This window comes from Anas platyrhynchos, chromosome 19 (genome assembly GCF_047663525.1).
Source record: "Anas platyrhynchos isolate ZD024472 breed Pekin duck chromosome 19, IASCAAS_PekinDuck_T2T, whole genome shotgun sequence".
Classification (NCBI taxonomy): domain Eukaryota; kingdom Metazoa; phylum Chordata; class Aves; order Anseriformes; family Anatidae; genus Anas; species Anas platyrhynchos.
In genome coordinates this window covers 6,605,163-6,617,680 of record NC_092605.1, presented here as the reverse complement: position 1 = coordinate 6,617,680, position 12,518 = coordinate 6,605,163, and the positions used below count along the sequence as shown (strand labels likewise).

General features: G+C 43.1%; 1 protein-coding gene across 6 annotated transcripts in view; it reads left to right on the top strand.

Moving 5' to 3' along the window:
• The window catches only part of TEX2 (testis expressed 2), a 61,981-nt gene that overhangs the window by 7,657 nt on the left and 41,806 nt on the right, over positions 1-12,518 (top strand). Inside the window, exon 1 of one of the 6 annotated variants that reach the window (XM_027471634.3) lies at positions 4,884-5,049. The exons of 2 other annotated variants lie outside the window; for them this stretch is intronic. Coding sequence is in view for 2 of the 4 variants with exons in the window: in XM_072025558.1 (XP_071881659.1) it covers positions 5,620-5,686 (67 nt within the window). In the remaining 2 variants the exon portion in view is untranslated. Of the gene's footprint in view, positions 1-4,883; positions 5,055-5,604; positions 5,687-12,294; position 12,518 lie in introns of those variants that run through there. 3 more of the 6 variants (XM_027471633.3, XM_072025558.1, XM_021267333.4) reach the window with 3 other exon arrangements.

Here is a 12,518-nt window from a genome sequence, read left to right as displayed (position 1 = left end):
CTACTTCAGATGTCTGAGCTATGAGGTTACTTTGCTCACTACTACTCTCACTGAGAGTCCTGTTCTGAACTGCCCTTTGGAGAACAGTTTATCACCTATAATAGGTGGTCTAAGGAGCATAGATTCTATATTTGGCCACCTGAGTGATTAGTACAGTGAAATGTTATTATGTCTTTGTGCTAAGGTTTTTATCTTAAAGTGGTGTACAGATTAATAATATTGGAGAGAGGGAGAATATGAAGTCCAGAACAAAACCCCAGTTTTGGAGGCATTGAGAACATTTGGCTCAAGATGCTGAGTCCAAACCTGTTAGAGAAGAGGGCCAGGATGGAGCTGGCTCTGGATCAGATGCTCATGCTCTTAGAGCAAAGACATCTGAGACAGACATCACTACTTTCTGGTTGGCGTTGGTTGATGTTTTGACCTCATACCAGCATGATCCAGGAACAATTCCCATTAAGTCTATTGATGTGAGTCTTTCCTTGAAGGGGACACTCAGGAAATCTTACCTGAATTATCTTTTAAAGTAGATTATTTAAATTCTATTAAGTCCCTATGCAGATATTTTTATTCAGAATTAAGTGACATTAATCTGATTTAGTGTACTTCACTCTGAAACTGAAGAAAGCAAAATCAAATGAAGTCCAGTTTAATTTTGAGTAACAGCATTCATGCAGGACTCTAATGTAACTTCAGTAACATCGTTCAAATCACACTTGTTATTAATGTGTATTAATGTTTCTGTCTTTTCCTGTGAAGACAAGGAACAATAAAATTGTCACGGATAACTAGACCACATGTCCCCTAAATATGGACCTAGCTCCTCCTGAATATTGGGCAAGTTGGTTTGGAGCTCTAGATCTGAAGGTTGCTGCTCATTCCTGTTCTATGGTCAATGCTCTTTTCTCTTTATTAATCATTTATATTAAGCGCATCAGTGTAGAACCTAAGCATCTGCCTAGGCAGGAGCAGAAAGGTACTGCTGGCTGCTGTTAAAGTTCCTGTGGCAGAGCTGTGCATGTGGAAAAGTTGATGTGTAGTTGCCTGTTTTAAATCTGTAGCTTCAGCTGTTCTGTATCAGGAGTACTAAATTTACTTGTAGATTTAAAATAGGTGAATGATTTGTCAGCTAAAAGGTCAGGATGCTTGCTGTTTATTTTGTGCTTTGCTTTTCCTGATTAATAGAAAAATGTCTGGCTCATCTGATGCTACTGTCAAGGACTTTTGGTGCAATGCCTGTGCAGGCAAAATGTACAATAGTGCCATTGTATCCCCCATGCCTTCCCCCAGCTTTGCATTTTATCACAGTTGCACTCTGAAGTACTCCAGCACTCAGCCAGCATATATTCTAACTCACAAAGGTCTCTGCAGAGGGAGGAATATTGACTTCTCCATCATGTGCAGATCAAATTTCAGCCTTTTAGAGTTTTGTGCAATTGCCAGGTACACTGAAATCCAGATACGAGCTCTTGCAACCTTCCTGTGACTTTGGCAGCATGCACACAGCTGTTCAGTGTAGCTCATGGACGCACCTCTTCCCCAGAGATGGATGGCATTGCAGATAGGTGTGCACCGGCCGTTTTCTCTATCTGGATCCAGTGCCAGGTATGACACTAGCCTAAGAAGCATCAAGAAGGTTTGGCAGGCCTGAGAGGCACCAGTGCAAATTCACCGCATTCAAACTATTTCACCTAGGCTGCATGGTAAATCACCTTCCCTGGGAACAGGTCGGCCTCTGGGTGTCACCTTGGCAGCACAGCTCTAACTCTGCACACCTGGCTGATGTGGTTTTAGCCTGTTCTGTGCATCAACATGACCTGGCAGCCATGCGAGGCCTGTGCTGTTGTCCTTCAGCCCTAAGCTGCAGGGAGACAGGTGGAAGTTCGAACTTCCCCTGCCTCTGGAAGTGTGTCTTCTCTGAGTGTATGTGAGAACCTGATGTGAGGAGTAGTACAGAGCTGTTTCTCCAGAGATACCTGGCAATCTAGAGACCTGTAATAAATAAAGAGAAGTAATGAGAGAGGGAAAGAGGAAGATGATGGGGAAAAATGAAAGCCAGCAACAATGTCTGCTGCAAAGGGCAGGGGCCAGTGCATGGGGAAAAGTGATGTGTTGGAAGCCAAGATGGGCACGTCTGCAACTTCAGAATCCGTGTCCAAGGGTGACAGCGAAGTCATTGGGCAGGGAGATGGTGAGAACACTATTGTTTCAGTGTTGGGCAAACAGAAGATAGGCACACAAGCACTGTGGCAGGAGTGTGTTTATTCAGGAAGCTCGTGCTCTCCTCTGTACCCACAGTCAGAACCAGCTGAAGCCCACTAGGAAGCCTCGGCCTTGCAAGTGCTTGTTGGGCTGCTGTAAACACTGAGTGGGTGGGGGGCTTGTTTGTTTTTCTGTGTGAAGTCTCTCTCCTTTGTGTTTAATACTGTACAGATAACAAGCCAACAAAATAACAGTAAAGCTGTTCTCACACATACACAGAAAACTATGCCACAATTCACGAGTTCAGGCACAGCTGCTGCCTCATTTGTTTTAAAGCTTCGCAGCATAAAATTGTAAGCAGGCCTGTCCTGTGGTTCTTGGGTCTTCCCCAGGAGATCTCACTGACAGCACCAAGAGACTTGTGAAAACCTTGTGGAAATCCAAATCTCACATAATGTTCTTTTCTCATGAAAGTACAAGCCTTAAGCTGTCCTGAGCTGTGAAATTCTGATGGGGGCATTACAGAGAAATGAACTGAGTCTCACAGTAGCTCTGGGAAAGAAATATTACTTCTTATTTTACAGCCTGCTCAAGCACTGTTTTAAAAAGGCATTTAAATGCCTTCCTTGCATATTCTGAAAGATTAAAGTCATTATTTTCAAAAGCAGCTCCTGACTACAGATACCTATTTCTAGCACCTGCAGGCCTTTTGTTTCTCAAAATGACTGCATATTTATATGTAGGAGACTGAAATATTAAAAATAAATAGGTATGACTTTATTCTCTTGTCTTTTTGTAGGATGGATAGCAGATAAATTATCCAACAAAAGCATTTACTCTAGCAGCATGGAATGACTCAGAAATCCAGAGACACTTCCTTTTTCCATCTGACTGGGATTTGCCTTCAGAAGAGGATTCCCAAGTGGCCAGGTGCACTGTGAAGCTGAGGCAGGTAGCAAAGCTCACGTCTCATTTTCCCTAGATGCTGGCTCCAGCCTTTACTCAGGCTGTATTCCTCTGTGGAAGAAGCCTCTGCTGAGCACCCAACTTCAGATGCAAAACTTTTTCTCTTGAGGTCACACCTTTTAGACTGTGAGTTGGCTAAATTAGGTGCAAACAGAGGGTAGAAAAAGCTTCAAAACTTCTTGTGAATTGCTTACAGTTTAACACAGATGAAAAACAAGACATTGGTCACAGTTTCAGTTGTAGCTTCTGTTCCTACAGGGAAAACCTGCTATTAAGAAAACAACCATTATCTTATCTTCATACTCTGGAAACACTAACACCAGCTCTGTATAATGATTCAAAGGTCTGCCTATTTACTATGAGAGCTATAAAAAGAAACCTATCCTAGATGATTAAATACATTTTTTACATGTGTTTAAAACATAATAGTCTTTTAAACTTAAAAAAATTACCACATAATAATGGATGGAGTAATGATCATAATTCATTTTCACAAGTGTTGAATTGGCCTTGAAATGTAAAGAGAAAAACAGTAGGAGAGTTATCTACACCTACTTTTGAATTAGACTGCAAAACCTACTAACTACCATGTGCCTGGTATAATGCCTAGAATGGGAAACCAAGCCCTGACTGTGATACAGCTAGAGATAAGATAGTATTTAAAAAATGGTATTGTATATTAAAATATTTGGAGCTAGTTTGGAGCAATTTGAATTCTGCTCACATATTCCACTGCATGTTGGCTAGTAAATAAATTAATTTTGGCATCATCACCACATAAAGTATCATAAAGTTGAACACTGGTATGAAATAAAGAGACTCAGAAAGATCTCATTAACAGTTTTCAAAAGCAAGAACAATGATGTAAAGGGTAAAAGCAGTGGCAAGGCTGTAATATTTTATGGCATGAGACCATTATGAGAACAAAAACCTTTTGACAGAGGGTATTAACTTTATTTTTCTTCTGTCTGCTGCAAACTGGCAAATACAAAGCGTAAATAAAATGACCTCCGACATGGTATGTTTCCTAGGATAACTGCCTATTTTTATTTTTTTTTGATAATGGACCTTTTTTTTGGCCATTTGTGTAATGTTTTGATTCCAAAGCACTTTATTTTGTCAGCTTGCATATGCATTTCCTGCAGGTAGTGTCTGCTTCTATGAAGCGATGTGGTCGGAGATTACAGGGGTAAAAATTTACCTGCAAAACCACCACATACAGTTTACAAGAAAAACCCAAAGCAAACAGAACATTCTCCAGAACTGGCTGCTTATAAACCTGTTCACCACAGACACAAGCAAGAGGAATTAACAGCTTTTTCTTAACACCGGTGGAAGGAAACACGGCCCGCACTGGAGCATCGAGGCCAGCGTGGCTGATGGCCTTTGCTCAGCGCGTTGCTCCCAAACTCAGCCTCCCTTCCATCGAGGCACTTGTCAGAGATGTTTTCCAAGTGACTGGGAGAAGGAAATCATTTTATAGTCCCTGCGTTGGTCATCCAGTTTCCTCTGAGCGGCTCCTCAGGAGGGGAGGCATTTCCTTGTGTCATCGCTCACCGCCTGACTCAAACTTTGCGAGCGGGCTGAGGCGATCCCTCCCTCCCGGGGGTCCCTGCCCCGGCCGACACCATCCCTCCCCTCACACCCACCTCTCCCCTTCCACCCTCCCCAGGCCTCAGCCCGCCTCCCTCCGCCCGCGGCGGGCCCTCTCCCCGCTCCTCCCCTCAGCCCGGCGCTGCGGCGGCGGCTCCGGCAGGCCCGGCCCCCCGCGGGGCCCGGATTGGCGGTGCCGGGCAGCCCCGCCGCCTCTCCTCCCCTCGCTGCCGCCCGGCGCGGGCCGGGGGCCGCCGGGGCCGCGCCGGGCAGTGCCATGAGCCGCGGGTAAGGTAAGCTGAGGCGCAGGGCGGGCCCCGCCGCGCCGCCTCGGCCCGCCGCCGGGCTCCGCGCCGCGGCCGCCGGGGCTGGAAGCGCTGCCACCGCCTCACCCGCGGTGTCCGCGGGGCTGTGGGCACGGCTGGGGGACGGGGCGGCCGGCGGTGAGGGGAGGCGGGCAGGGCAGGGCCTAGGGCACGGCGGAGGCGGCGCCCGCTGAGGTGGCCGTGAGGGGACCGACCCTGAGGGGACCGACCCGCCGGGCTCCCCTCAAGGAGCCGGCCTGAGGAGCCCCGGGGCTCGGGCAGCCTCTGGGGCCGCTCAGGGTGAGTGGTGCCCGGCTCGGGGCTGGCCGCACCGCCCGGGGTTTGAGGCGTTTATTTTTACCGTTGGGCAAGGTTCGGCGGGCTGGAGTTACTTCCCGCTTACATCAGTGTAACTGAGATACAAAAATTTGGCCGCGGTGGGATGTGCAGCTTGGCATGGGTGCTGCTGGAGTGGAAGGGATAGCTGAAAAACAAGCAGCAGAGGAAACTGCGATATTTATTCTTGATGGAAGGCGAGGGGAGGATTTTTAATATGCTCTTGGTAGCAAGAGAAGAGAGATTTTCTGTCACGCAAATTTGTTTCCCTTTTCTTCTTCTAGGTATCAGCTTTTTCAGTTTCCGATTCTCTTTTAATTGTCAGTGTCACTGTATTTTACCCCTCCATTGCAGCTCGGTGCCCAACAGTTTACAGTGTCGATTCGGCATGTGCTGAAGTTCCTTCAGACGTCTGTGCTCAACTTCTTGGTGATGTGTATCTGTCAGCAGATGTCTTAAGGAACTCCTCCCATAGCCCATCATTTAGGGGACTTTAGTATGCAACTTGATTTAATTTAAACTTTTGTAACTTTCATATTGAAACTGCAAGGTAAATTAGTGTAAGATTTCACTGCTCTAAGACTATATTATGTGAAGATGCTTTGTCATACTCCTCTGTCTTCACACAACTCCTTTTTCAAGAGGTTCTCGCCTGCATAAGTCAGGAAAAACAAGGCAGGCTCACAGTCTCAGGGGCATATTTTTTTACAGGAAAATGTAGCTGTATTTGGAATTTTAAAATAACTCTATTTTCCTAATCTCTGAATAAAATTCAGGCAGCGTGATTGAGTACATGCTATTAATTTTCTCTGAATTGAAAATGTGCTAAATTAGAGGTAAAAGCAGTTTAAGTGGAGCAAAGAAAGTAAACTGACGTTTTTGATGTTAGAATTGACTTTTAAAGACTCGTTCTCTTTTTTAATGTATGAGAGGTTACCGTTCTGATTGACTTCAAAGCTGATCCAGCAAGCCGCTCTGTTGTGGGTGGCACGTTTTTAATATCCCAAGTAGGTGCTGATGTGTGTGGTAGTGTTTCCAAGTAGGGTTGAGTAAAGTGCTTTCTCTTCTGAGCTAAAGACCAAGAAGATAATCCTGTGTTCAAAGATGTCTCTTACTGAACTCTGCTAGGCTGCTGTACGATATAGCCTGTGCATTGTATTACTAAGCTGAGTGTACATCCCTTGCAAACTTTGCAAAGAACTTCTTTAAATGACTTGTGTTACCTTATTTCAGAAAAGAAAATCTATTCATGAAATCCTGAAATCCGAAGTGAGAACTTGAAAGAGGACACAGCCCAATAAAGTTCTTTTCTTAATAGCTTATTTCTTTTACTTTGGATAATAACATAATTTAGTAGTTTCAAGTACTAATAACAAATGCTTAATTCTTTGTAAGTAAGTAAACTCTAAGACAACTATGTTACAAATTAAACAATGTGAAGCTGGAAACCCAGGCAGAATGTATAATACCAATAATCTCTCTTTCATGGTAGAAGTGTAAATAAAACAATGGGAGATGGTGAAACTTACCTAGTAACAAGAGAGAAAGTAACAGGGATAAACTTAAAGTCATGTAGCTAGAAGAGTGAAGATGTATATTTGAACACCGTGTTAGCTGATAGATTTGGGGATTGTGCTGCTCTAACCTCACCTTTCTGTGCTAACTGAACCTGATCCTTTAGGTGAAATCAGAGTAAAGAAATCTCTTGTGGCATGCCTGAGAGGCCACCAACCTTACATTGTGCGAGATGGACAGACAAAAGCAGGCATGAGCATAGCAGTGAACATGTATGTATATAAGGGCACGTTTCCTGTGCTGTTGTTCCCCAGTCCTGTTCTTTGTGCCATATTGAGGACCAAGCTTGAGCCTGTTATGGCCCATGAGCTAGGTAACTTGTGTGGTGGAGCTGGTGGAGCTGGCAATACCAGCCCAGCAGTTGAAGAAGGATAACACTTGTTTATTTGAGTAAATTGTAAGTTTCAAAAGAATGAAAAAGAGCTTGGGTAAATTCTGGTCATACGCACATGAAAAATCCAGAGATTTAAGTGACTTTGTCTTCTTTTCCATTGGCAAGCTAGAAATGTTTATATCAGATATTCGCCATGAATAGTAGTGTTAACTCAGTGTGCTTTGAAACATTTATCCTTGAATAAAGGCATCGTGTTCTGGAAGTCCTTACTGCCCTAAATGAATCAATTAGATGACAGTGTGTGTTGGGAAAGAGGAGTGTAATGTAGGCTGAGAGGTTAGAGAAGTAACAATAAGAGTTAATACTGTGAGCCTTCATGAGTGCACACTTGGTATTAGAAAAGGCATAATATATTCAGAATAGAAATCAGCTCTGGAAATGCGTAAGGATGTCATGTGTGCCCAATAAAGGGGATGAACAATGACTTTTCTTACTCTAGATAATGTAAAGTAGACACTAGAAAGGGTATGTTGTGATTTCAGGGGGAAAGACGGTGGCACTGTGAAAAATAGAGAGAATAATACTGTGTGTCAGGACTGATGAAGAATGCAGCACTTAAGGGGCAAATGAGGGAGTTAAGTAAGGCGGTGTTGGCTTTGTGCCGGCAATACAGTGAAAGACCTGCTCGAAGAAAAGCCTCCCTATGAATTTGTCTGAGTTCTTATGTGCTTTCTCTCATATTGGTGGTGCAAGAACTCTGAAGGTCAGAACCAGCCTTGCAATGCTGTGTGCAATTAGCCCTGTTCCTGGTGTCCTCTCCTTGATACAAGGGTTGAAGTTGGCCATGTTTTGAGCAGGGCTTCTCTGTGGGCTTGTATGTGCAAAATCTTTTTCTTTGCGGGCTGGAATGGAAACAGCAAACAGAAGATGGGTGCAATCTGGGAACAATTTTTCTGAATCCAGCTGATTTTTCTGATCCACAATCATGGCTTGAGGGAAAAGGAGTCTTCACATTTAGGGAGCAAAAGGAGAACTGCAAAGTACAGTGTAGTCTATTCCTCAGAAACCTCTCTCTAGTGAAAGAGCAACACTTACCGCTTTTAGAGGTACCATAGTGAATAGTGAGAGCTTTAGGATTATCAGTTAGAGTTCTTCATTCTGTGTTTATTCCTTCAGTGTACTGATGCATATCATTATGGTATGTGTAAAGATGTTTTTGTTTGCTGATTTAAAAAAAAAAAGTGTACTACTCCATTATTATAGAGGATTGTGGTTCAGATCCACAAAGTAAGGGGTCTGCTTTTCTTTCTAAAAGAAGTTGAATTCAACTTCTTTTATTGATTTGTGAGACAGAATCCCAATTACGGAGTCATAAAAATATATAACCCAATGTTCATGTCAGAGTTGTGAATTGTCTCTTCTTAGACAGTTTAACGTGTTTTTTTTTTTTTAAGCTTCTGTTAGCATGTCAAACCCCAAAACTTGAAGGCAGAAAGTTAATAATTATTGGTCAAGATCCCATGAAGATTGCACACCAAATGGCCATTGCCTTTGTGTGCCTGTTCCCTGGGAGTGTTGTGAGGACGGAGGTTTAAGCACCTGAAGAGTTAACGCGTCTGTATCTTTTTCTTTGAAAGATCTGGAGGTGAATGCAATTGGCTGGATTTGGGCCAAGTTGTGCATGGTGTGTCCCAAAGTACCTACTTAATTGCCAAATGAAATGTGAAGTCTTTTAAGGTGACATTTAGGCTCTTTCACACAAGTCCTTTATTGGAGTAATTTTGTATTAGAGGCTGCCATGTACTAACTTAGTTTGAGTTCTGAGCATGCTTCCAGAGCAAAAGGCACCCCTTTGGCAAGCACAGTAGCAGTATGCCCGGTGTAGTATGAGACTTCCAATCAGACCAGTTCTGTAGCACGCTGTTTGCCTGTGTTGCTGTTCCTATGCCCTCTGCCTTCTCTCTAGTTTCCTGCTGTGGAGCAAGGCTGTTACAGTAATGAATTATTTGGGATCTCCAGGGCAATGGAGGTATCCCTTTTTAGACCTGATTAACAGATGCATTGCAATTTCTTTAGTGGGAGTCCTTGATGACCAGTATCTCTGGGAAATAAAAAACGAGTGTCTTAAGTTGAAATTGCTCAATTAAGGCATCTGAGAGGAGTTGCCTCAAAACTTCCTGTTAGCCAAAGCCACTCCCAAGCCCATTGGAAGTCTTGGGGAAGGAGCAGAGGAGCAAGTTTTGACAACAGTGGGTTAGAGTGGCTGAAACATCTGCGGGGTAAGTTTTCAGGGTAAGTTTTGCAGGTGTTTTTTCTTCCTGCTTTGCCCTCTGCAAGAAGAGGAGAGGTTCTGAAGTGTCGGATTATTTACAGTTGTCTTTATTCTGCAGGTACACAGAACTATTGTCTCTAATTAAGCCTATTGTTAATGTTTGGAAAGAGTTGAGAATATCGTAGTGGAAAAGGGCATATTCTCTGGTCATCTTGCCTTCCCGCTCGCCAAAGTTCCTAGCTCTCTTTATTGACTTTCTCTTCTATCTATTTTAACTCTGCCATCTCCAAACAGCAAAGTGTGTTGTTCTGCTGTGCAAAGACCAAATCAATACATAGCAGAGTGGTTAAGTAAGTATTCTAGAAGACAAGAGGACTGACAGACAAGGAATAACAGAAGATCGATAAGCATAGTGAACAGTGGTGTTTTCCCATAAAGGCCAAAAGGGTAGCACAAATGAATCGTTGTGTGAACCAGGCTTTAATATTCATTACCTAGTGTCTCTGTGGTTTATAAACTGTTATGCTCTCTGACCCCACTGGTGTTGGATGACAGGAAATAACCAAGGGGTGTCCCTTGGTGCTGGTGAAAGCTTTGGGTGTCCTGGACTGCTTGTCATGTCAATGCAGGGTTCTTGTCCTTAAGCTGTGAGAAGATGGGACAGTCAAGTTTAAAAGAAGATCTCTTAAAAGAGTAGGGAAATGCATATTCAGGAATTAGGACACTCTTCAAAAGGATCTGTTTGAGTCCTAAAAATCGCTTTATTAGGTTTTAGTAGCTTATGCAGAGGTCTACTGTCACCTTTGACACTGGAGATGTCAAAGCAGATTGAAACATGTAACTAACCTGTTATGAGCTGTCATGAAGTTATGATCTGAAATTAAATAGCTGCAGAAATAATTTTGTGTCAGTGCAAGTCAGGATTAAGATTGGGCTCATAAAACAGACATTTTTATTTCCTCTAATGTAGCCCAAGGAATAAGGCTTCTCTGAGAGGAAGGGCGATAGTCATGCTGACACTTGTACAGGGGCAGTTTGGTTAGGGAGCAGTGCCCACCGGGTGATACTCAGCAGACAGCGAAAGCTCTTGTCTAGGTTTAGCACTCTGTCTCTCGGCGCGTAGCTGTTGCGTTGAACCTGTCTGCCCGTGGTTGTGCCGCATTTCAGAGTATTCTCTGGTCGAGGCTGGAAAGGCTGGTCTGGCATCCAGGCCACACAATTCCTGTAGCACCTTTCCTGCCTACAGGTCACATCCCACTTCATGTTCCTGTCTCGTGCCCCCAAAGCATCAGATGCAAGGTGAAGACTTCTGCTCTGGCTGCCTTCAAAACTTGTCATTTTCATTCTGCTTGCTTAATACGTATCTGTGGTTCCTGTTGTTTGGAGGGGCTTTACTTTCTGTCCCAATACTCTTGTGTAATGCTTGGGGTTGAATGCATAAATAAATGTTTTGGTGGTAAATGAAGTGATCCATATGTTGCTTCTCATTTCCTTACTGCTGAAGTTTGATAAGGCTTATCTTTGTAAGACTTTCTCAGTAGCAGTTCATTTTTTCTTTTTTTTGTCTAATTGCTTTCACAATTACTTGTTTTCAGTTTGCCTCGAAGTATTAAACAAATGAATTGGGAAAAGGAGGAAGAAATAAGGAGAGATAATCCTAAATGTCTGTCAGCTCAAAAGTGTGCTAGTTAATAAAGGCTTTGTCAGGTCCTTGATAAACCTTCTGAACAAATGCATGGCAACTCTTGTAGTTTTATGAAAATGATCAAATTGCTACTGTTCTATTTATCTGTTACTTCTGTGAATAACAAGAAGTGTAGATGGAGAAAGGAGACCAGCTGTGCATGCAAACCATCTCCTGTTTTGTAATTCCAGTTATTCCATTTACAACAGGCCTAGGTTTTCAGGATGCTGTAACAGTGTCTAGAGGTTAGACTGAAGAAATGTGCCTGACACTTCTAGAAAAGTTCATGGACTTTGAGAGTATCTGAAAATATTAATTTAGGAGTGTTTTGTATTTAAAAGCATGAACTGTTTGGTTGTATAGACCTTGGTTTCTTCTGTCACGCAGTTTTGAGAGGTGGTTGCTAGCTCTTTGTGAGTATTGAACAGATATTATAAACCCTTCATTTCTGAGCTGGGACAATGTTTCAGTTTCATTTTTAGTAGTCAGATTTTTAAAATTCTAGCTAGATATTCTTTTATTCTTTCTACCAAACTAGAACTTAATAATTAAAATGATAAAAATGAGGAAATCACTGAACTGTAGCAAGAGTGTTGTTTTAGTACTTTACTTTCCCACCGTATATTCTTTTTGAAATCTGCTTCTTGCATCCAGGTGTCACGAGCAGCATATTTAGCAATGGAAGTGCTAAGGGTTAACTGTAGATTTCCTTCCAGTGTGAGCAGTGGCTTTTCAGGCCTCTCCCTCCAGCACCCTAGCCAAATAAGTGCAGATTTGTGAGATACATTCAGATGTCATGCTAGGAAAGCTGTTGAGAAGGCATTGCCAGTTACGGTCTAACTTCAAGTCCTTCATGGGGCTTAGGGGAATTTCTGAGGGGGGTGTAGAGGCTGTTCCGTGGTTTAATGGAGAGCAGTTTGCCTCTCTGGGTGGTGATGAATGCAAGGTGAGAAGATTTCCATTTCACATCTAGATTTTGAGTTCACTGGTTTTATTTTTTTTTTCAGTTTCCCCAAAAGAGCAACCAGTCCAGTCTGTGAAGTTGTAATAATATATAGCATGGCAGAGGCAGCACATTAGAGATGAGTGCAGCTTTCTCATACTCCAGTCATCAACTGTTTTGTCACCCTATCCTGGAAGACAACTGCAGCTGCCACCCATGCTTGGCTTCTTTGACTTGACCTCTCATTAATTAAAGGCCTCACTTAAACAACTACACCCCTGATGTATGGTGATGTATGAGGAAGAGAG